This window comes from Bombina bombina, chromosome 3 (assembly GCF_027579735.1).
Source record: "Bombina bombina isolate aBomBom1 chromosome 3, aBomBom1.pri, whole genome shotgun sequence".
Lineage (NCBI taxonomy): Eukaryota > Metazoa > Chordata > Amphibia > Anura > Bombinatoridae > Bombina > Bombina bombina.
The window spans coordinates 4,171,040-4,194,737 of record NC_069501.1 but is presented as its reverse complement, the minus strand read 5'-3'; the positions used below and the strand labels follow the sequence as shown (position 1 = coordinate 4,194,737).

The 23,698-nt window shown below is 48.2% G+C and overlaps 1 protein-coding gene across 1 annotated transcript in view; it reads left to right on the top strand.

The window, feature by feature from the left end:
* The window catches only part of CBS (cystathionine beta-synthase), a gene marked incomplete in the record, with an annotated part of 186,425 nt that extends 162,919 nt beyond the window's left edge, over positions 1 to 23,506 (top strand). Inside the window, 3 exon segments of the mRNA XM_053705702.1 lie at positions 5,428 to 5,505; positions 5,626 to 5,760; positions 23,332 to 23,506. Coding sequence (XP_053561677.1) covers positions 5,428 to 5,505; positions 5,626 to 5,760; positions 23,332 to 23,491 — 373 coding nt within the window.
* Positions 23,507 to 23,698: the final 192 nt, after the last annotated feature.

Here is a 23,698-nt window from a genome sequence, read left to right as displayed (position 1 = left end):
GTGCAGGATGTGGATGACCTTGCTGATGTAGATGAATAGACAGGCTAGTGCAGGATGCGGATGACCTTGCTGATGTAGAAGAATACGCAGGTGGTGCAGGATATGGATGACCTTTCTGATGTAGAAGAATAGACGGGCTGTGCAGGATGTGGATGACCTTGCTGTTGTAGAAGAATAGACAGGCTGTGCAGGATGTTGTGAATGACCTTGTGGTTGTAGAAGAATAGACAGGCTGTGCAGGATATGGATGACCTTGCTGTTGTAGAAGAATAGACGGGCTGTGCAGGATGTGGATGACCTTTCTGTTGTAGAAGAATAGACAGGCTGTGCAGGATGTGGATGACCTTGCTGTTGTAGAAGAATAGGCAGGCTATGCAGGATATGGATGACCTTGCTGATGTAGAAGAATAGACAGGCTGTGCAGGATATGGATGACCTTGCTGATGTAGAAGAATAGACAGGCTAGTGCAGGATGTTGTGGATGACCTTGCAGTTGTAGAATAAGAAAAAAGCAGCAGTGCAGGATGTGGATGACCTTGATGATGTTGTTGAAGAAGAAACAGGATGCAATATATTCTTGACTGGAACCACAGGTGTTGACAGACTTTGGTGAACTTGATACTAGGAGTAGGAGATGACACACAGGCAGCCTTTGCTGTTGGTTGAACATAAAAGAGTTATAGAATTAGTTGGTGGGAGGTAAAAAATAGACATAGAATGGTAGGGGCCGGGGATAGCAGGGGAGACAAGTTCTACTTTTTGGAAAGACAACAAACACACGCACAAACAGTAAGGGACTGGGAGGGACATCATAAAAAGTGCTAAAGCATTTTTTTTTTATTCATTAAATAAATCTATTTAATTTCTGTTCTGAATCAAGAGCTATAAACTATCATCTATCTGTACTTTACAATGACTCAACTCAATGATATATTTAATATATTATAAAAATGATCTTAGATTTTAAAATGGACCCAGACAGGGAATGGAATCAATGTTATCCCTCACAGAACTTAATAAAAACAAACAATACTACTCACTTTAGAGTCACAACTTTGAGCACATGTCCCACCGCCACACCACCACTTGACCACCGCCACACAACCGCTTTACCACTGCCACACTCCCAGATGAAGGGCTGTTGCCGCTGCTCCCATATACTCTGAAAAAAAAAATGGCAGTTTCGCGGGCTTCACAGGTCCGTCCACGGGTCCACCTCTTATCCTCCGTCATACAATGGAAGCCTGGAGGACTCCTCCATTTTTTTGATGATCAGAGTAAAAAAATGTTTTACATAAAAACGCAGACTCTCATGGTTTTTAAATCACGGCGGTTAATTGCAGTTTAAAACCGCATCCGCAGGGAAATCGCACAGCCCTAATGTGTATGTATTTACATGTTTTTGTCTATATGTGTGTGTATGTATTTACATGTGTTTGTCTATATATATATGTGTGTGTGTGTATTTACATGTGTGTCTATATATATATATATATATATATATATATATATATATATGTGTGTGTATTTATATGTGTTTGTCTATATATGTGTGTGTGTATTTACGTGTGTGTGTGTGTATTTACATGTATTTGTCTATATGTGTGTGTGTATTTACATGTGTTTGTCTATATATGTGTGTGTGTGTATTTACATGTGTTTGTCTATATATGTGTGTGTGTGTTTGCCTTTACATGTGTTTGTCTATATATGTGTGTGTGTATTTACATGTGTTTGTCTATATATGTGTGTGTGTGTTTGCCTTTACATGTGTTTGTCTATATATGTGTGTGTGAATTTACATGTGTTTGTCTATATATGTGTCTATGTATTCACAAGTGTTTGTCTATATATGTGTGTGTGTATTTACATGTGTTTGTCTATATATGTGTCTATGTATTCACAAGTGTTTGTCTATATATGTGTGTGTGTATTTACATGTGTTTGTCTATATATGTGTCTATGTATTCACAAATGTTTGTCTATATATGTGTGTATGTATTCACAAGTGTTTGTCTATATATGTGTGTATGTATTCACAAGTGTTTGTCTATATATGTGTGTATGTATTCACAAGTGTTTGTCTATATATGTGTGTATGTATTTACATGTGTTTGTCTATATATGTGTGTATGTATTCACAATTCTTTGTCTATATATGTGTGTATGTATTTATATGTGTTTGTCTATATATGTGTGTATGTATTTATATGTGTTTGTCTATATATGAGTAGCTTTGCACATGGCACATATAATAGACCAGTAGGGGGTGAGTAGCTTTGGACGTGGTGCATGTAGTAGACCAGTAGGAGGTGTCAGCGTTGGATGTGGCACATGTAGTCTCTGGCTGTGTCATTTGGTGCTGTCTCACTGGGTCTCTGGCTGTGTCATTTGGTGCTGTCTCACTGTGTCTCTGGCTGTGTCATTTGGTGCTGTCTCACTGGGTCTCTGGCTGTGTCATTTGGTGCTGTCTCACTGTGTCTCTGGCTGTGTCATTTGGTGCTATCTCACTGGGTCTCTGGCTGTGTCATTTGGTGCTGTCTCACTGGGTCTCTGGCTGTGTCATTTGGTGCTGTCTCACTGGGTCTCTGGCTGTGTCATTTGGTGCTGTCTCATTTGGGTCTCTGGCTGTGTCATTTGGTGCTGTCTCACTGGGTCTCTGTGTCATTTGGTTCTGGGTCTCTGGCTGTGTCATTTGGTGCTGTCTCATTGGGTCTCTGACTGTGTCATTTGGTGCTGGGTCTCTGACTGTGTCATTTGGTGCTGTCTCACAGGGTCTCTGGCTGTGTCATTTGGTGCTGTCTCATTTGGGTCTCTGGCTGTGTCATTTGGTGCTGTCTCACTGGGTCTCTGTGTCATTTGGTTCTGGGTCTCTGGCTGTGTCATTTGGTGCTGTCTCATTGGGTCTCTGACTGTGTCATTTGGTGCTGTGTCATTTGGGTCTCTGGCTGTGTCATTTGGTGCTGTCTCATTTGGGTCTCTGGCTGTGTCATTTGGTGCTGTCTCACTGGGTCTCTGTGTCATTTGGTTCTGGGTCTCTGGCTGTGTCATTTGGTGCTGTCTCATTGGGTCTCTGACTGTGTCATTTGGTGCTGGGTCTCTGACTGTGTAATTTGGTGCTGTCTCACTGGGTCTCTGGCTGTGTCATTTGGTGCTGTCTCATTGGGTCTCTGGCTGTGTCATTTGGTGATGGGTCTCTGGCTGTGTCATTTGGTGATGGGTCTCTGACTGTGTCATTTGGTGCTGGGTCTCTGACTGTGTCATTTGGTGCTGTCTCACTGGGTCTCTGGCTGTGTCATTTGGTGCTGTCTCATTGGGTCTCTGGCTGTGTCATTTGGTGCTGTCTCACTGGGTCTCTGGCTGTGTCATTTGGTGCTGTCTCATTGGGTCTCTGGCTGTGTCATTTGGTGATGGGTCTCTGGCTGTGTCATTTGGTGATGGGTCTCTGGCTGTGTCATTTGGTGATGGGTCTCTGGCTGTGTCATTTGGTGCTGTCTCACTGGGTCTCCGGCTGCGTCATTTGGTGCTGTCTCACTGGGTCTCTGGCTGTTTCATTTGGTGCTGTCTCATTGGATCTCTGGCTGTGTCATTTGGTGCTGTCTCATTGGATCTCTGGCTGTGTCATTTGGTGCTGGGTCTCTGGCTGTCTCATTGGGTGTCTGGCTGTGTCATTTGGTGCTGTCTCATTGGGTGTCTGGCTGTGTCATTTGGTGCTGTCTCATTGGGTCTCTGGCTGTGTCATTTGGTGCTGTCTCATTGGGTCTCTGGCTGTTTCATTTGGTGCTGTCTCATTGGGTCTCTGGCTGTTTCATTTGGTGCTGTCTCATTGGGTCTCTGGCTGTGTCATTTGGTGCTGTCTCATTGGGTCTCTGGCTGTTTCATTTGGTGCTGTGTCATTTGATGCTGTCTCATTGGGTCTCTGGCTGTGTCATTTGGTGCTGTGTCATTTGGTGCTGTCTCATTGGGTCTCTGGCTGTGTCATTTGGTGCTGTGTCATTTGGTGCTGTCTCATTGGGTCTCTGGCTGTGTCATTTGGTGCTGTGTCATTTGGTGCTGTCTCATTGGGTCTCTGGCTGTGTCATTTGGTGCTGTGTCATTTGGTGCTGTCTCATTGGGTCTCTGGCTGTGTCATTTGGTGCTGTGTCATTTGGTGCTGTCTCATTGGGTCTCTGGCTGTTTCATTTGGTGCTGTGTCATTTGGTGCTGTGTCATTTGGTGCTGTGTCATTTGGTGCTGTCTCATTGGGTGTCTGGCTGTGTCATTTGGTGCTGTCTCATTGGGTCTCTGGCTGTGTCATTTGGTGCTGTCTCATTGGGTCTCTGGCTGTGTCATTTGGTGCTGTCTCATTGGATCTCTGGCTGTGTCATTTGGTGCTGTGTCATTTGGTGCTATGTCATTTGGTGCTGTCTCATTGGATCTCTGGCTGTGTCATTTGGTGCTGTGTCATTTGGTGCTGTGTCATTTGGTGCTGTGTCATTTGGTGCTGTCTCATTGGGTCTCTGGCTGTGTCATTTGGTGCTGTCTCATTGGGTCTCTGGCTGTTTCATTTGGTGCTGTGTCATTTGGTGCTGTCTCATTGGGTCTCTGGCTGTTTCATTTGGTGCTGTCTCATTGGGTCTCTGACTGTGTTATTTGGTGCTGTTTCATTTGGTGCTGTCTCATTGGGTCTCTGGCTGTTTCATTTGGTGCTGTCTCATTGGGTCTCTGGCTGTTTCATTTGGTGCTGTCTCATTGGGTCTCTGACTGTCTCATTTGGTGCTGTGTCATTTGGTGCTGTCTCATTGGGTCTCTGGCTGTCTCATCTGGTGCTGTGTCATTTGGTGCTGTCTCATTGGGTCTCAGGCTGTTTCATTTGGTGCTGTCTCATTGGGTCTCTGGCTGTGTCATTTGGTGCTGTCTCATTGGGTCTCTGACTGTGTTATTTGGTGCTGTTTCATTTGGTGCTGTCTCATTGGGTCTCTGGCTGTTTCATTTGGTGCTGTCTCATTGGGTCTCTGGCTGTTTCATTTGGTGCTGTCTCATTGGGTCTCTGACTGTCTCATTTGGTGCTGTGTCATTTGGTGCTGTCTCATTGGGTCTCTGGCTGTCTCATTTGGTGCTGTGTCATTTGGTGCTGTCTCATTGGGTCTCAGGCTGTTTCATTTGGTGCTGTCTCATTGGGTCTCTGGCTGTGTCATTTGGTGCTGTCTCACTGGGTCTCAGGCTGTTTCATTTGGTGCTGTCTCATTGGGTCTCTGACTGTGTCATTTGGTGCTGGGTCTCTGGCTGTGCCATTTGGTGATGGGTCTCTGGCTGTTTCATTTGGTGCTGTCTCATTGGGTCTCTGACTGTGTCATTTGGTGCTGTCTCATTGGGTCTCTGACTGTGTCATTTGGTGCTGGGTCTCTGGCTGTGCCATTTGGTAATGTCTCTGGTGGATTTTCGCAGGTCTAAGTTCCTCAGTGACAAATGGATGACACAGAAGCATTTCCTTAAGGGTGACGACCTGGAAGGCAGAAAACCCTGGTAAGCTGTTGCCTCTTTTTAGACTGTCTCTGTACTTCTATGACTGTCTCATCTTGCTGTCTCTCTCATAGCTCGCCATTCTGTTAGGGTCTTATCCCTCTGTCTCTTATGCTTTCTCAGGTGGTGGAACGTGAAGGTCTCGTCCCTGTCACTCTCAGCTCCTCTAACGGTTTTACCGACTGTGAGCTGTGATAGAACCATCCAGCTTCTTCGTGAGAAAGGATTTGATCAGGTGCCCATCGTGTCTGAGGCCGGGTGAGTGACGTGTTCTGTTTGTATAGTGTCTGACCGATGGATGCTGTGTCAAGAACGTTGTGATCTTCCTGAAGCCTGGAAACTGTGTGATCTTAAATGAGTTCCAATCCCACAATTATACAAGCTCCACAGCACGTCACACAGGTATACAGCTCCACTGCACTACACCACCAAACCGTGTCACACAGCTACACTGCACCGCCACGTCACACAGCTGCACTGCACCGCCACGTCACACAGCTGCACTGCACCGCCACGTCACACAGCGGCACTAAACCCACACGTCACACAGCTGCACTGCACCGCCACGTCACACAGCTGCACTGCACCGCCACGTCACACAGCTGCACTGCACCGCCACGTCACACAGCTGCACTGCACCATCACGCCACGTCACATAGCTACGCTATACTGTTACATCATATTACACAGAATTTTTTATTTGTTTTTATTTTAAGAACTAGAATGAGTGATGTAGTGAGGTAGCTGTTTCCAGGTATATTACTCCATGTCCCATTACAGCCCCTTCTCAGTATGGAGACAAGTTTGGCAGTTATGGAACGTTCTGTATGTCATTTTGATAGCTGTTCCCTGCTGGTGAGAAGATGAAGCGTCACATGGTGTCACTCAGGTGTTTAATCATTAGCGATTGTGTGTGATTGCTCTGTCCCCTGCTGGTGAGAAGATGAAGTGTCACATGGTGTCACTCAGGTGTTTACTCACTAGGGATTGTGTGTGATTGCTCTGTTCCCTGCTGGTGAGAAGATGAAGCGTCACATGGTGTCACTCAGGTGTTTACTCACTAGGGATTGTGTGTGATTGCTCTGTCCCCTGCTGGTGAGAAGATGAAGCGTCACATGGTGTCACTCAGGTGTTTACTCACTAGGGATTGTGTGTGATTGCTCTGTCCCCTGCTGGTGAGAAGATGAAGCGTCACATGCTGTCACTCAGGTGTTTACTCACTAGGGATTGTGTGTGATTGCTCTGTCCCCTGCTGGTGAGAAGATGAAGCGTCACATGGTGTCACTCAGGTGTTTACTCACTAGGGATTGTGTGTGATTGCTCTGTCCCCTGCTGGTGGGAAGATGAAGCGTCACATGGTGTCACTCAGGTGTTTACTCACTAGGGATTGTGTGTGATTGCTCTGTCCCCTGCTGGTGAGAAGACGAAGCGTCACATGGTGTCACTCAGTTGTTTACTCACTAGGGATTGTGTGTGATTGCTCTGTCCCCTGCTGGTGGGAAGATGAAGCGTCACATGGTGTCACTCAGGTGTTTACTCACTAGGGATTGTGTGTGATTGCTCTGTGCCCTGCTGGTGAGAAGATGAAGCGTCACATGGTGTCACTCAGGTGTTTACTCACTAGGGATTGTGTGTGATTGCTCTGTCCCCTGCTGGTGAGAAGATGAAGCGTCACATGGTGTCACTCAGGTGTTTACTCAATAGGGATTGTGTGTGATTGCTCTGTCCCCTGCTGGTGAGAAGATGAAGCGTCACATGCTGTCACTCAGGTGTTTACTCACTAGGGATTGTGTGTTATTGCTCTGTCCCCTGCTGGTGAGAAGATAAAGTGTCACCTGCTGTCACTCAGGTGTTTACTCACTAGGGATTGTGTGTGATTGCTCTGTCCCCTGCTGGTGAGAAGATGAAGCGTCACATGGTGTCACTCAGGTGTTTACTCACTAGGGATTGTGTGTGATTGCTCTGTCCCCTGCTGGTGAGAAGATGAAGCGTCACTCAGGTGTTTACTCACTAGGGATTGTGTGTGATTGCTCTGTTCCCTGCTGGTGAGAAGATGAAGCGTCACATGGTGTCACTCAGGTGTTTACTCACTAGGGATTGTGTGTGATTGCTCTGTCCCCTGCTGGTGAGAAGATGAAGCGTCACATGGTGTCACTCAGGTGTTTACTCACTAGGGATTGTGAGTGATTGCTCTGTCCCCTGCTGGTGAGAAGATGAAGCGTCACATGGTGTCACTCAGGTGTTTACTCACTAGGGATTGTGTGTGATTGCTCTGTTCTCTGCTGGTGAGAAGATGAAGCGTCACATGGTGTCACTCAGGTGTTTACTCACTATGGATTGTGTGTGATTGCTCTGTCCCCTGCTGGTGAGAAGATGAAGCGTCACATGGTGTCACTCAGGTGTTTACTCACTAGGGATTGTGTGTGATTGCTCTGTCCCCTGCTGGTGAGAAGATGAAGCGTCACATGGTGTCACTCAGGTGTTTACTCACTAGGGATTGTGTGTGATTGCTCTGTCCCCTGCTGGTGAGAAGATGAAGCGTCACATGCTGTCACTCAGGTGTTTATTCACTAGGGATTGTGTGTGATTGCTCTGTCCCCTGCTGGTGAGAAGATGAAGCGTCACATGGTGTCACTCAGGTGTTTACTCACTAGGGATTGTGTGTGATTGCTCTGTCCCCTGCTGGTGAGAAGATGAAGTGTCACATGGTGTCACTCAGGTGTTTATTCACTAGGGATTGTGTGTGATTGCTCTGTCCCCTGCTGGTGAGAAGATGAAGCGTCACATGGTGTCACTCAGGTGTTTAATCATTAGCGATTGTGTGTGATTGCTCTGTCCCCTGCTGGTGAGAAGATGAAGCGTCACATGGTGTCACTCAGGTGTTTAATCATTAGCGATTGTGTGTGATTGCTCTGTCCCCTGCTGGTGAGAAGATGAAGTGTCACATGGTGTCACTCAGGTGTTTATTCACTAGGGATTGTGTGTGATTGCTCTGTCCCCTGCTGGTGAGAAGATGAAGCGTCACATGGTGTCACTCAGGTGTTTACTCACTAGGGGTTGTGTGTGATTGCTCTGTCCCCTGCTGGTGAGAAGATGAAGCGGCACATGGTGTCACTCAGGTGTTTACTCACTAGGGATTGTGTGTGATTGCTCTGTCCCCTGCTGGTGAGAAGATGAAGCGTCACATGGTGTCACTCAGGTGTTTACTCACTAGGGATTGTGTGTGATTGCTCTGTCCCCTGCTGGTGAGAAGATGAAGCGTCACATGGTGTCACTCAGGTGTTTACTCACTAGGGATTGTGTGTGATTGCTCTGTCCCCTGCTGGTGAGAAGATGAAGCGTCACATGGTGTCACTCAGGTGTTTTACTCACTAGGGATTGTGTGTGATTGCTCTGTCCCCTGCTGATGAGAAGATGAAGCGTCACATGGTGTCACTCAGGTGTTTATTCACTAGGGATTGTGTGTGATTGCTCTGTCCCCTGCTGATGAGAAGATGAAGCGTCACATGGTGTCACTCAGGTGTTTACTCACTAGGGATTGTGTGTGATTGCTCTGTCCCCTGCTGATGAGAAGATGAAGCGTCACATGGTGTCACTCAGGTGTTTACTCACTAGGGATTGTGTGTGATTGCTCTGTCCCCTGCTGTTGAGAAGATGAAGCGTCACATGGTGTCACTCAGGTGTTTATTCACTAGGGATTGTGTGTGATTGCTCTGTCCCCTGCTGGTGAGAAGATGAAGCGTCACATGGTGTCACTCAGGTGTTTACTCACTAGGGATTGTGTGTGATTGCTCTGTCCCCTGCTGGTGAGAAAGATGAAGCGTCACATGGTGTCACTCAGGTGTTTACTCACTAGGGATTGTGTGTGATTGCTCTGTCCCCTGCTGGTGAGAAGATGAAGCGTCACATGGTGTCACTCAGGTGTTTACTCACTAGGGATTGTGTGTGATTGCTCTGTCCCCTGCTGATGAGAAGATGAAGCGTCACATGGTGTCACTCAGGTGTTTACTCACTAGGGATTGTGTGTGATTGCTCTGTCCCCTGCTGGTGAGAAGATGAAGCGTCACATGGTGTCACTCAGGTGTTTACTCACTAGGGATTGTGTGTGATTGCTCTGTCCCCTGCTGGTGAGAAGATGAAGCGTCACATGGTGTCACTCAGGTGTTTACTCACTAGGGATTGTGTGTGATTGCTCTGTCCCCTGCTGGTGAGAAGATGAAGCGTCACATGGTGTCACTCAGGTGTTTAATCACTAGCGATTGTGTGTGATTGCTCTGTCCCCTGCTGGTGAGAAGATGAAGCGTCACATGGTGTCACTCAGGTGTTTAATCATTAGGGATTGTGTGTGATTGCTCTGTCCCCTGCTGGTGAGAAGATGAAGCGTCACATGGTGTCACTCAGGTGTTTACTCACTAGGGATTGTGTGTGATTGCTCTGTCCCTGCTGGTGAGAAGATGAAGTGTCACATGGTGTCACTCAGGTGTTTACTCACTAGGGATTGTGTGTGATTGCTCTGTCCCCTGCTGGTGAGAAGATGAAGCGTCACATGGTGTCACTCAGGTGTTTACTCACTAGGGATTGTGTGTGATTGCTCTGTCCCCTGCTGGTGAGAAGATGAAGCGTCACATGGTGTCACTCAGGTGTTTACTCACTAGGGATTGTGTGTGATTGCTCTGTTCCCTGCTGGTGAGAAGATGAAGCGTCACATGGTGTCACTCAGGTGTTTACTCACTAGGGATTGTGTGTGATTGCTCTGTCCCCTGCTGGTGAGAAGATGAAGCGTCACATGGTGTCACTCAGGTGTTTACTCACTAGGGATTGTGTGTGATTGCTCTGTCCCCTGCTGGTGAGAAGATGAAGCGTCACATGGTGTCACTCAGGTGTTTACTCACTAGGGATTGTGTGTGATTGCTCTGTCCCCTGCTGGTGAGAAGATGAAGCGTCACATGGTGTCACTCAGGTGTTTACTCACTAGGGATTGTGTGTGATTGCTCTGTCCCCTGCTGGTGAGAAGATGAAGCGTCACATGGTGTCACTCAGGTGTTTAATCACTAGGGATTGTGTGTGATTGCTCTGTCCCCTGCTGGTGAGAAGATGAAGCGTCACATGGTGTCACTCAGGTGTTTACTCACTAGGGATTGTGTGTGATTGCTCTGTCCCCTGCTGGTGAGAAGATGAAGCGTCACATGGTGTCACTCAGGTGTTTAATCACTAGGGATTGTGTGTGATTGCTCTGTCCCCTGCTGGTGAGAAGATAAAGTGTCACATGGTGTCACTCAGGTGTTTACTCACTATAGGGATTGTGTGTGATCTGCCTCTGTCCCCTGCTGGTGAGAAGATGAAGCGTCACTATGGTGTCACTCAGGTGTTTACTATCTAGGGATTGTGTGTGATTGCTCTGTCCCCTGTTGGTGAGAAGATGAAGCGTCACATGGTGTCACTCAGGTGTTTACTCACTAGGGATTGTGTGTGATTGCTCTGTCCCCTGCTGGTGAGAAGATGAAGCGTCACATGGTGTCACTCAGGTGTTTACTAACTAGGGATTGTGTGTGATTGCTCTGTCCCCTGCTGGTGAGAAGATGAAGCGTCACATGCTGTCACTCAGGTGTTTACTCACTAAGGGATTGTGTGTGATTGCTCTGTCCCCTGCTGGTGAGAAGATGAAGCGTCACATGGTGTCACTCATGGTGTTTACTCACTAGGGATGGTGTGTGATTGCCCTCTGTCCCCTGCTGGTGAGAAGATGAAGCGTCACATGGTGTCACTCAGGTGTTTACTCACTAGGGATTGTGTGTGATTGCTCTGTCCCCTGCTGGTGAGAAGATGAAGCGTCACATGGTGTCACTCAGGTGTTTAATCACTAGGGATTGTGTGTGATTGCTCTGTCCCCTGCTGGTGAGAAGATGAAGCGTCACATGGTGTCACTCAGGTGTTTAATCACTAGGGATTGTGTGTGATTGCTCTGTCCCCTGCTGGTGAGAAGATGAAGCGTCACATGGTGTCACTCAGGTGTTTACTCACTAGGGATTGTGTGTGATTGCTCTGTCCCCTGCTGGTGAGAAGATGAAGCGTCACATGGTGTCACTCAGGTGTTTACTTCACTAGGGATTGTGTGTGATTGCTCTGTCCCTGCTGGTGAGAAGATGAAGCGTCACATGGTGTCACTCAGGTGTTTACTCACTAGGGATTGTGTGTGATTGCTCTGTCCCCTGCTGGTGAGAAGATGAAGCGTCACATGGTGTCACTCAGGTGTTTACTCACTAGGGATTGTGTGTGATTGCTCTGTCCCCTGCTGGTGAGAAGATGAAGCGTCACATGGTGTCACTCAGGTGTTTACTCACTAGGGATTGTGTGTGATTGCTCTGTCCCCTGCTGGTGAGAAGATGAAGTGTCACATGGTGTCACTCAGGTGTTTACTCACTAGGGATTGTGTGTGATTGCTCTGTCCCCTGCTGGTGAGAAGATGAAGCGTCACATGGTGTCACTCAGGTGTTTACTCACTAGGGATTGTGTGTGATTGCTCTGTCCCCTGCTGGTGAGAAGATGAAGCGTCACATGGTGTCACTCAGGTGTTTACTCACTAGGGATTGTGTGTGATTGCTCTGTCCCCTGCTGGTGAGAAGATGAAGCGTCACATGGTGTCACTCAGGTGTTTACTCACTAGGGATTGTGTGTGATTGCTCTGTCCCCTGCTGGTGAGAAGATGAAGCGTCACATGGTGTCACTCAGGTGTTTACTCACTAGGGATTGTGTGTGATTGCTCTGTCCCCTGCTGGTGAGAAGATGAAGCGTCACATGGTGTCACTCAGGTGTCACTCAGGTGTTTACTCACTAGGGATTGTGTGTGATTGCTCTGTCCCCTGCTGGTGAGAAGATGAAGCGTCACATGCTGTCACTCAGGTGTTTACTCACTAGGGATTGTGTGTGATTGCTCTGTCCCCTGCTGGTGAGAAGATGAAGCGTCACATTGGTGTCACTCAGGTGTTTACTCACTAGGGATTGTGTGTGATTGCTCTGTCCCCTGCTGGTGAGAAGATGAAGCGTCACATGGTGTCACTCAGGTGTTTACTCACTAGGGATTGTGTGTGATTGCTCTGTTCCCCTGCTGGTGAGAAAGATGAAGCGGTCACATGGTGTCACTCAGGTTTGTTTACTCACTAGGGGGTTGTGTGTGATTGCTCTGTTCCCTGCTGGTGAGAAGATGAAGCGTCACATGGTGTCACTCAGGTGTTTACTCACTAGGGATTGGTGTGTGATTGCTCTGTCCCCTGCTGGTGAGAAGATGAAGCGTCACATGGTGTCACTCAGGTGTTTACTCACTAGGGATTGTGTGTGATTGCTCTGTCCCCTGCTGGTGAGAAGATGAAGCGTCACATGGTGTCACTCAGGTGTTTATTCACTAGGGATTGTGTGTGATTGCTCTGTACCCTGCTGGTGAGAAGATGAAGCGTCACATGGTGTCACTCAGGTGTTTACTCACTAGGGATTGTGTGTGATTGCTCTGTCCCTGCTGGTGAGAAGATGAAGCGTCACATGGTGTCACTCAGGTGTTTACTCACTAGGGATTGTGTGTGATTGCTCTGTCCCCTGCTGGTGAGAAGATGAAGCGTCACATGGTGTCACTCAGGTGTTTACTCACTAGGGATTGTGTGTGATTGCTCTGTCCCCTGCTGGTGAGAAGATGAAGCGTCACATGGTGTCACTCAGGTGTTTACTCACTAGGGATTGTGTGTGATTGCTCTGTCCCCTGCTGGTGAGAAGATGAAGCGTCACATGGTGTCACTCAGGTGTTTACTCACTAGGGATTGTGTGTGATTGCTCTGTCCCCTGCTGGTGAGAAGATGAAGCGTCACATGCTGTCACTCAGGTGTTTATTCACTAGGGATTGTGTGTGATTGCTCTGTCCCCTGCTGGTGAGAAAGATGAAGCGTCACATGGTGTCACTCAGGTGTTTACTCACTAGGGATTGTGTGTGATTGCTCTGATCCCCTGCTGGTGAGAAGATGAAGCGTCACAATGGCTGTCACTCAGGTGTTTACTCACTAGGGATTGTGTGTGATTGCTCTGTCCCCTGCTGGTGAGAAGATGAAGCGTCACATGGTGTCACTCAGGTGTTTACTCACTAGGGGTTGTGTGTGATTGCTCTGTTCCCTGCTGGTGAGAAGATGAAAGGTCACATGGTGTCACTCAGGTGTTTACTCACTAGGGATTGTGTGTGATTGCTCTGTCCCCTGCTGGTGAGAAGATGAAAGCGTCACATGGTGTCACTCAGGTGTTTACTCACTAGGGATTGTGTGTGATTGCTCTGTCCCCTGCTGGTGAGAAAGATGAAGCGTCACATGGTGTCACTCAGGTGTTTACTCACTAGGGATTGTGTGTGATTGCTCTGTCCCCTGCTGGTGAGAAGATGAAGCGTCACATGGTGTCACTCAGGTGTTTACTCACTAGGGATTGTGTGTGATTGCTCTGTCCCCTGCTGGTGAGAAGATGAAGCGTCACATGGTGTCACTCAGGTGTTTACTCACTAGGATTGTGTGTGATTGCTCTGTCCCCTGCTGGTGAGAAGATGAAGCGTCACATGGTGTCACTCAGGTGTTTACTCACTAGGGATTGTGTGTGATTGCTCTGTCCCCTGCTGGTGAGAAGATGAAGCGTCACATGTGTCACTCAGGTGTTTACTCACTAGGGATTGTGTGTGATTGCTCTGTCCCCTGCTGGTGAGAAGATGAAGCGTCACATGGTGTCACTCAGGTGTTTACTCACTAGGGATTGTGTGTGATTGCTCTGTCCCTGCTGGTGAGAAGATGAAGCGTCACATGGTGTCACTCAGGTGATTTACTCAACTAGGGATTGTGTGTGATTGCTCTGTCCCCTGCTGGTGAGAAGATGAAGCGTCACATGGTGTCACTCAGGTGTTTACTAACTAGGGATTGTGTGTGATTGCTCTGTCCCCTGCTGGTGAGAAGATGAAGCGGTCACATGGTGTCACTCAGGTGTTTATCACTAGGGATTGTGTGTGATTGCTCTGTCCCCTGCTGGTGAGAAGATGAAGCGTCACATGGTGTCACTCAGGTGTTTACTCACTAGGGATTGTGTGTGATTGCTCTGTCCCCTGCTGGTGAGAAGATGAAGCGTCACATGGTGTCACTCAGGTGTTTACTCACTAGGGGATAGTGTGTGATTGCTCTGTCCCCTGCTGGTGAGAAGATGAAGCGTCACATGGTGTCACTACAGGTGTTTACTCACTAGGGATTGTGTGTGATTGCTCTGTCCCCTGCTGGTGAGAAGATGAAGCCGTCACATGTGTCACTCAGGTGTTTAACTCACTAGGGATTGTGTGTGATTGCTCAGTCCCCTGCTGGTGAGAAGATGAAGCGTCACATGAGTGTCACTCAGGTGTTTAATCACTAGGGATTGTGTGTGATTGCTCTGTCCCCTCTGCTGGTGAGAAGATGAAGCGACAATGGTGTCACTCAGTGTTTTACTCACTAGGGATTGTGTGTGATTGCTCTGTCCCCTGCTGGTGAGAAGATGAAGCGTCACATGGCTGGTCACTCAGGTGTTATCACTAGGGATTGTGTGTGATTGCTCTGTCCCCTGCTGGTGAGAAGATGAAGCGTCACATGTGTCACTCAGGTGTTTACCTCACTAGGATTGTGTGTGATTGCTCTGTCCCCTGCTGTGAGAAGATGAAGCGTCACATGGTGTCACTCAGGTGTTTATCTACTAGGGATTGTGTGTGATTGCTCTGTCCCCTGCTGGTGAGAAGATGAAGCGTCACATGGTGTCACTCCGGTGTTTACTCCACTAGGGATTGTGTGTGATTGCTCTGTCCCTGCTGGTGAGAAGATGAAGGCGTCACATGGTGTCAACTCAGGTGTTAATCACTAGGGATTGTGTGTGATTGCTCTGTCCCCTGCTGGTGAGAAGATGAGAGCGTCACATGGTGTCACTTCAGGTGTTTACTCACTAGGGATTGTTTGTGATTGCTCTGTCCCTGCTGGTGAGAAGATGAAGCAGTCACATGGTGTCCATCAGGTGTTTACTCACTAGGGATTGTGTGTGATTGCTCTGTTCCCTGCTGGTGAGAAGATGAAGCGTCCACTGGTGTCACTCAGGGGTTTACTCACTAGGGATTGTGTGTGATTGCTCTGTCCCTGCTGGTGAGAAGATGAAGCGTCACATGGTGTCACTCAGGTGTTTACTCACTAGGGATTGTGTGTGATTGCTCTGTCCCCTGCTGGTGAGAAGATGAAGCGTCACATGGTGTCACTCAGGTGGTTTACTCACTAGGGATTGTGTGTGATTGCTCTGTCCCCTGCTAGGTGAGAAGATGAAGCGTCACATGGTGTCACTCAGGTGTTTACTCACTAGGGATTGTGTGTGATTGCTCTGTCCCCTGCTGGTGAGAAGATGAAGCGTCACATGGTGTCACTCAGGTGTTTACTCACTAGGGATTGTGTGTGATTGCTCTGTCCCCTGCTGGTGAGAAGATGAAGCGTCACATGGTGTCACTCAGGTGTTTATTCACTAGGGATTGTGTGTGATTGCTCTGTCCCCTGCTGGTGAGAAGATGAAGCGTCACATGGTGTCACTCAGGTGTTTACTCACTAGGGATTGTGTGTGATTGCTCTGTCCCCTGCTGGTGAGAAGATGAAGCGTCACATGCTGTCACTCAGGTGTTTACTCACTAGGGATTGTGTGTGATTGCTCTGTCCCCTGCTGGTGAGAAGATGAAGCGTCACATGGTGTCACTCAGGTGTTTACTCACTAGGGATTGTGTGTGATTGCTCTGTCCCCTGCTGGTGAGAAGATGAAGCGTCACATGGTGTCACTCAGGTGTTTACTCACTAGGGATTGTGTGTGATTGCTCTGTCCCCTGCTGGTGAGAAGATGAAGCGTCACATGGTGTCACTCAGGTGTTTACTCACTAGGGATTGTGTGTGATTGCTCTGTCCCCTGCTGGTGAGAAGATGAAGCGTCACATGGTGTCACTCAGGTGTTTACTCACTAGGGATTGTGTGTGATTGCTCTGTCCCCTGCTGGTGAGAAGATGAAGCGTCACATGCTGTCACTCAGGTGTTTACTCACTAGGGATTGTGTGTGATTGCTCTGTCCCCTGCTGGTGAGAAGATGAAGCGTCACATGGTGTCACTCAGGTGTTTACTCACTAGGGATTGTGTGTGATTGCTCTGTCCCCTGCTGGTGAGAAGATGAAGCGTCACATGGTGTCACTCAGGTGTTTACTCACTAGGGATTGTGTGTGATTGCTCTGTCCCCTGCTGGTGAGAAGATGAAGCGTCACATGGTGTCACTCAGGTGTTTACTCACTAGGGATTGTGTGTGATTGCTCTGTCCCCTGCTGGTGAGAAGATGAAGCGTCACATGCTGTCACTCAGGTGTTTATCTCACTAGGGATTGTGTGTGATTGCTCTGTCCCTGCTGGTGAGAAGATGAAGCGTCACATGGTGTCACTCAGGGTGTTTTACTCACTATGGATTGTGTGTGATTGCTCTGTCCCCTGCTGGTGAGAAGATGTAGCGTTCACATGGTGTCACTCAGGTGTTTACTCACTAGGGATTGTGTGTGATTGCTCTGTCCCCTGCTGGTGAGAAGATGAAGCGTCACATGGTGTCACTCAGGTGTTTACTCACTAGGGATTGTGTGTGATTGCTCTGTCCCCTGCTGGTGAGAAGATGAAGCGTCACATGGTGTCACTCAGGTGTTTACTCACTAGGGATTGTGTGTGATTGCTCTGTCCCCTGCTGGTGGAGAAGATGAAGCGTCACATGGTGTCACTCAGGTGTTTACTCACTAGGGATTGTGTGTGATTGCTCTGTCCCCTGCTGGTGAGAAGATGAAGCGTCACATGGTGTCACTCAGGTGTTTACTCACTAGGGATTGTGTGTGATTGCTCTGTCCCCTGCTGGTGAGAAGATGAAGCGTCACATGCTGTCACTCAGGTGTTTACTCACTAGGGATTGTGTGTGATTGCTCTGTCCCCTGCTGGTGAGAAGATGAAGCGTCACATGGTGTCACTCAGGTGTTTACTCACTAGGGATTGTGTGTGATTGCTCTGTCCCCTGCTGGTGAGAAGATGAAGCGTCACATGGTGTCACTCAGGTGTTTACTCACTAGGGATTGTGTGTGATTGCTCTGTCCCTGCTGGTGAGAAGATGAAGCGTCACATGGTGTCACTCAGGTGTTTACTCACTAGGGATTGTGTGTGATTGCTCTGTCCCCTGCTGGTGAGAAGATGAAGCGTCACATGGTGTCACTCAGGTGTTTACTCACTAGGGATTGTGTGTGATTGCTCTGTCCCCTGCTGGTGAGAAGATGAAGCGTCACATGGTGTCACTCAGGTGTTTAATCATTAGCGATTGTGTGTGATTGCTCTGTCCCCTGCTGGTGAGAAGATGAAGCGTCACATGGTGTCACTCAGGTGTTTAATCATTAGCGATTGTGTGTGATTGCTCTGTCCCCTGCTGGTGAGAAGATGAAGCGTCACATGGTGTCACTCAGGTGTTTACTCACTAGGGATTGTGTGTGATTGCTCTGTCCCCTGCTGGTGAGAAGATGAAGCGTCACATGGTGTCACTCAGGTGTTTACTCACTAGGGATTGTATGTGATTGCTCTGTTCCCTGCTGGTGAGAAGATGAAGCGTCACATGGTGTCACTCAGGTGTTTACTCACTAGGGATTGTGTGTGATTGCTCTGTGCCCTGCTGGTGAGAAGATGAAGCGTCACATGGTGTCACTCAGGTGTTTACTCACTAGGGATTGTGTGTGATTGCTCTGTCCCCTGCTGGTGAGAAGATGAAGTGTCACATGGTGTCACTCAGGTGTTTACTCACTAGGGATTGTGTGTGATTGCTCTGTCCCCTGCTTGTGAGAAGATGAAGCGTCACATGGTGTCACTCAGGTGTTTACTCACTAGGGATTGTGTGTGATTGCTCTGTTCTCTGCTGGTGGGAAGATGAAGCGTCACATGGTGTCACTCAGGTGTTTACTCACTAGGGATTGTGTGTGATTGCTCTGTCCCCTGCTGGTGAGAAGATGAAGCGTCACATGGTGTCACTCAGGTGTTTACTCACTAGGGATTGTGTGTGATTGCTCTGTCCCCTGCTGGTGAGAAGATGAAAGGTCACATGGTGTCACTCAGGTGTTTACTCACTAGGGATTGTGTGTGATTGCTCTGTCCCCTGCTGGTGAGAAGATGAAGCGTCACATGGTGTCACTCAGGTGTTTACTCACTAGGGATTGTGTGTGATTGCTCTGTCCCCTGCTGGTGAGAAGATGAAGCGTCACATGGTGTCACTCAGGTGTTTACTCACTAGGGATTGTGTGTGATTGCTCTGTCCCCTGCTGGTGAGAAGATGAAGCGTCACATGGTGTCACTCAGGTGTTTACTCACTAGGGATTGTGTGTGATTGCTCTGTCCCCTACTGGTGAGAAGATGAAGCGTCACATGGTGTCACTCAGGTGTTTACTCACTAGGGATTGTGTGTGATTGCTCTGTCCCCTGCTGGTGAGAAGATGAAGCGTCACATGGTGTCACTCAGGTGTTTACTCACTAGGGATTGTGTGTGATTGCTCTGTCCCCTGCTGGTGAGAAGATGAAGCGTCACATGCTGTCACTCAGGTGTTTACTCACTAGGGATTGTATGTGATTGCTCTGTCCCCTGCTGGTGAGAAGATGAAGCGTCACATGGTGTCACTCAGGTGTTTACTCACTAGGGATTGTGTGTGATTGCTCTATCCCCTGCTGGTGAGAAGATGAAGCGTCACATGGTGTCACTCAGGTGCTTACTCACTAGGGATTGTGTGTGATTGCTCTGTCCCCTGCTGGTGAGAAGATGAAGCGTCACATGGTGTCACTCAGGTGTTTACTCACTAGGGATTGTGTGTGATTGCTCTGTCCCCTGCTGGTGAGAAGATGAAGTGTCACATGGTGTCACTCAGGTGTTTACTCACTAGGGATTGTGTGTGATTGCTCTGTCCCCTGCTGGTGAGAAGATGAAGCGTCACATGGTGTCACTCAGGTGTTTACTCACTAGGGATTGTGTGTGATTGCTCTGTCCCCTGCTGGTGAGAAGATGAAGCGTCACATGGTGTCACTCAGGTGTTTACTCACTAGGGATTGTGTGTGATTGCTCTGTCCCCTGCTGGTGAGAAGATGAAGCGTCACATGGTGTCACTCAGGTGTTTACTCACTAGGGATTGTGTGTGATTGCTCTGTCCCCTGCTGGTGAGAAGATGAAGCGTCACATGCTGTCACTCAGGTGTTTATTCACTAGGGATTGTGTGTGATTGCTCTGTCCCCTGCTGGTGAGAAGATGAAGCGTCACATGGTGTCACTCAGGTGTTTAATCATTAGGGATTGTGTGTGATTGCTCTGTCCCCTGCTGGTGAGAAGATGAAGCGTCACATGGTGTCACTCAGGTGTTTAATCATTAGGGATTGTGTGTGATTGCTCTGTCCCCTGCTGGTGAGAAGATGAAGCGTCACATGGTGTCACTCAGGTGTTTACTCACTAGGGATTGTGTGTGATTGCTCTGTCCCCTGCTGGTGAGAAGATGAAGCGTCACATGGTGTCACTCAAGTGTTTAATCATTAGGGATTGTGTGTGATTGATCTGTCCCCTGTTGGTGAGAAAATAAAGCGTCACATGGTGTCACTCAGGTGTTTACTCACTAGGGATTGTGTGTGATTGCTCTGTCCCCTGCTGGTGAGAAGATGAAGCGTCACATGGTGTCACTCAGGTGTTTACTCACTAGGGATTGTGTGTGATTGCTCTGTCCCCTGCTGGTGAGAAGATGAAGCGTCACATGGTGTCACTCAGGTGTTTACTCACTAGGGATTGTGTGTGATTGCTCTGTCCCCTGCTGGTGAGAAGATGAAGCGTTACATGGTGTCACTCAGGTGTTTACTCACTAGGGATTGTGTGTGATTGCTCTGTCCCCTGCTGGTGAGAAGATGAAGCGGCACATGGTGTCACTCAGGTGTTTACTCACTAGGGATTGTGTGTGATTGCTCTGTCCCCTGCTGGTGAGAAGATAAAGCGTCACATGGTGTCACTCAGGTGTTTACTCACTAGGGATTGTGTGTGATTGCTCTGTCCCCTGCTGGTGAGAAGATGAAGCGTCACATGGTGTCACTCAGGTGTTTACTCACTAGGGATTGTGTGTGATTGCTCTGTCCCCTGCTGGTGAGAAGATGAAGCGTTACATGGTGTCACTCAGGTGTTTACTCACTAGGGATTGTGTGTGATTGCTCTGTCCCCTGCTGGTGAGAAGATGAAGCATCACATGGTGTCACTCAGGTGTTTACTCACTAGGGATTGTGTGTGATTGCTCTGTCCCCTGCTGGTGAGAAGATGAAGCGTCACATGCTGTCACTCAGGTGTTTATTCACTAGGGATTGTGTGTGATTGCTCTGTCCCCTGCTGGTGAGAAGATGAAGCGTCACATGGTGTCACTCAGGTGTTTACTCACTAGGGATTGTGAGTGATTGCTCTGTTCCCTGCTGGTGAGAAGATGAAGCGTCACTTGCTGTCACTCAGGTGTTTACTCACTAGGGATTGTGTGTGATTGCTCTGTCCCCTGCTGGTGAGAAGATGAAGCGTCACATGGTGTCACTCAGGTGTTTAATCATTAGGGATTGTGTGTGATTGCTCTGTTCCCTGCTGGTGAGAAGATGAAGCGTCACTTGCTGTCACTCAGGTGTTTACTCACTAGGGATTGTGTGTGATTGCTCTGTCCCCTGCTGGTGAGAAGATGAAGCGTCACATGGTGTCACTCAGGTGTTTACTCACTAGGGATTGTGTGTGATTGCTCTGTCCCCTGCTGGTGAGAAGATGAAACGTCACATGGTGTCACTCAGGTGTTTACTCACTAGGGATTGTGTGTGATTGCTCTGTTCCCTGCTGGTGAGAAAATGAAGCGTCACATGGTGTCACTCAGGTGTTTACTCACTAGGGATTGTGAGTGATTGCTCTGTCCCCTGCTGGTGAGAAGATGAAGCGTCACATGCTGTCACTCAGGTGTTTACTCACTAGGGATTGTGTGTGATTGCTCTGTTCCCTGCTGGTGAGAAGATGAAGCGTCACATGGTGTCACTCAGGTGTTTACTCACTAGGGATTGTGTGTGATTGCTCTGTCCCCTGCTGGTGAGAAGATGAAGCGTCACATGGTGTCACTCAGGTGTTTACTCACTAGGAATTGTGTGTGATTGCTCTGCCCCCTGCTGGTGAGAAGATGAAGCGTCACATGCTGTCACTCAGGTGTTTACTCACTAGGGATTGTGTGTGATTGCTCTGTCCCCTGCTGGTGAGAAGATGAAGCGTCACATGGTGTCACTCAGGTGTTTACTCACTAGGGATTGTGTGTGATTGCTCTGTCCCCTGCTGGTGAGAAGATAAAGTGTCACATGGTGTCACTCAGGTGTTTACTCACTAGGGATTGTGTGTGATTGCTCTGTCCCCTGCTGGTGAGAAGATGAAGCGTCACATGGTGTCACTCAGGTGTTTACTCACTAGGGATTGTGTGTGATTGCTCTGTCCCCTGCTGGTGAGAATATAAAGTGTCACATGGTGTCACTCAGGTGTTTATTCACTAGGGATTGTGTGTGATTGCTCTGTCCCCTGCTGGTGAGAAGATGAAGCGTCACATGGTGTCACTCAGGTGTTTAGTCACTAGGGATTGTGTGTGATTGCTCTGTCCCCTGCTGGTGAGAAGATGAAGTGTCACATGGTGTCACTCAGGTGTTTACTCACTAGGGATTGTGTGTGATTGCTCTGTCCCCTGCTGGTGAGAAGATGAAGCGTCACATGGTGTCACTCAGGTGTTTACTCACTAGGGATTGTGTGTGATTGCTCTGTCCCCTGCTGGTGAGAAGATGAAGCGTCACATGGTGTCACTCAGGTGTTTACTCACTAGGGATTGTGTGTGATTGCTCTGTCCCCTGCTGGTGAGAAGATGAAGTGTCACATGGTGTCACTCAGGTGTTTACTCACTAGGGATTGTGTGTGATTGCTCTGTCCCCTGCTGGTGAGAAGATGAAGCGTCACTCAGGTGTTTACTCACTAGGGATTGTGTGTGATTGCTCTGTCCCCTGCTGGTGAGAAGATGAAGCGTCACATGGTGTCACTCAGGTGTTTACTCACTAGGGATTGTGTGTGATTGCTCTGTCCCCTGCTGGTGAGAAGATAAAGTGTCACATGCTGTCACTCAGGTGTTTACTCACTAGGGATTGTGTGTGATTGCTCTGTCCCCTGCTGGTGAGAAGATAAAGTGTCACATGCTGTCACTCAGGTGTTTACTCACTAGGGATTGTGTGTGATTGCTCTGTCCCCTGCTGGTGAGAAGATGAAGCGTCACATGGTGTCACTCAGGTGTTTACTCACTAGGGATTGTGTGTGATTGCTCTGTCCCCTGCTGGTGAGAAGATGAAGCGTCACATGGTGTCACTCAGGTGTTTACTCACTAGGGATTGTGTGTGATTGCTCTGTCCCCTGCTGGTGAGAAGATAAAGTGTCACATGGTGTCACTCAGGTGTTTACTCACTAGGGATTGTGTGTGATTGCTCTGTCCCCTGCTGGTGAGAAGATAAAGTGTCACATGGTGTCACTCAGGTGTTTACTCACTAGGGATTGTATGTGATTGCTCTGTCCCCTGCTGGTGAGAAGATGAAGCGTCACATGCTGTCACTCAGGTGTTTATTCACTAGGGATTGTATGTGATTGCTCTATCCCCTGCTGGTGAGAAGATGAAGCGTCACATGGTGTCACTCAGGATTTAACTCACTAGTGAACTTTGCTGTGTTTTGCAGGTTGGTATTAGGAATGGTAACATTGGGTAACATGTTATCATCGGTTCTGGCTGGAAAAGTGAAGCAATCAGACCCTGTAACTAAAGTTATCTACAAACAGTTTACTGAGGTAAGAACCAAATGCTTCCATGTTGTGTTTATAGACTGTGGTAATAAGTAGTGAGGTGTGTGATTTATGGATTGGTATATGTTATTTGTGTGTTTCTTTAACTTGCTCGAAGCATGTGAATGTGTTTAACCTGCCCTAAGGTGTGTGTGTGTGTTTAACCTGTCCGAGAGGGAGTGTAGGTGTAACCTGCCCTAGGGTGTGTGTGTGTGTAACCTGCCCTAGGGTGTGTGTGTGTGTGTAACCTGCCCTAGGGTGTGT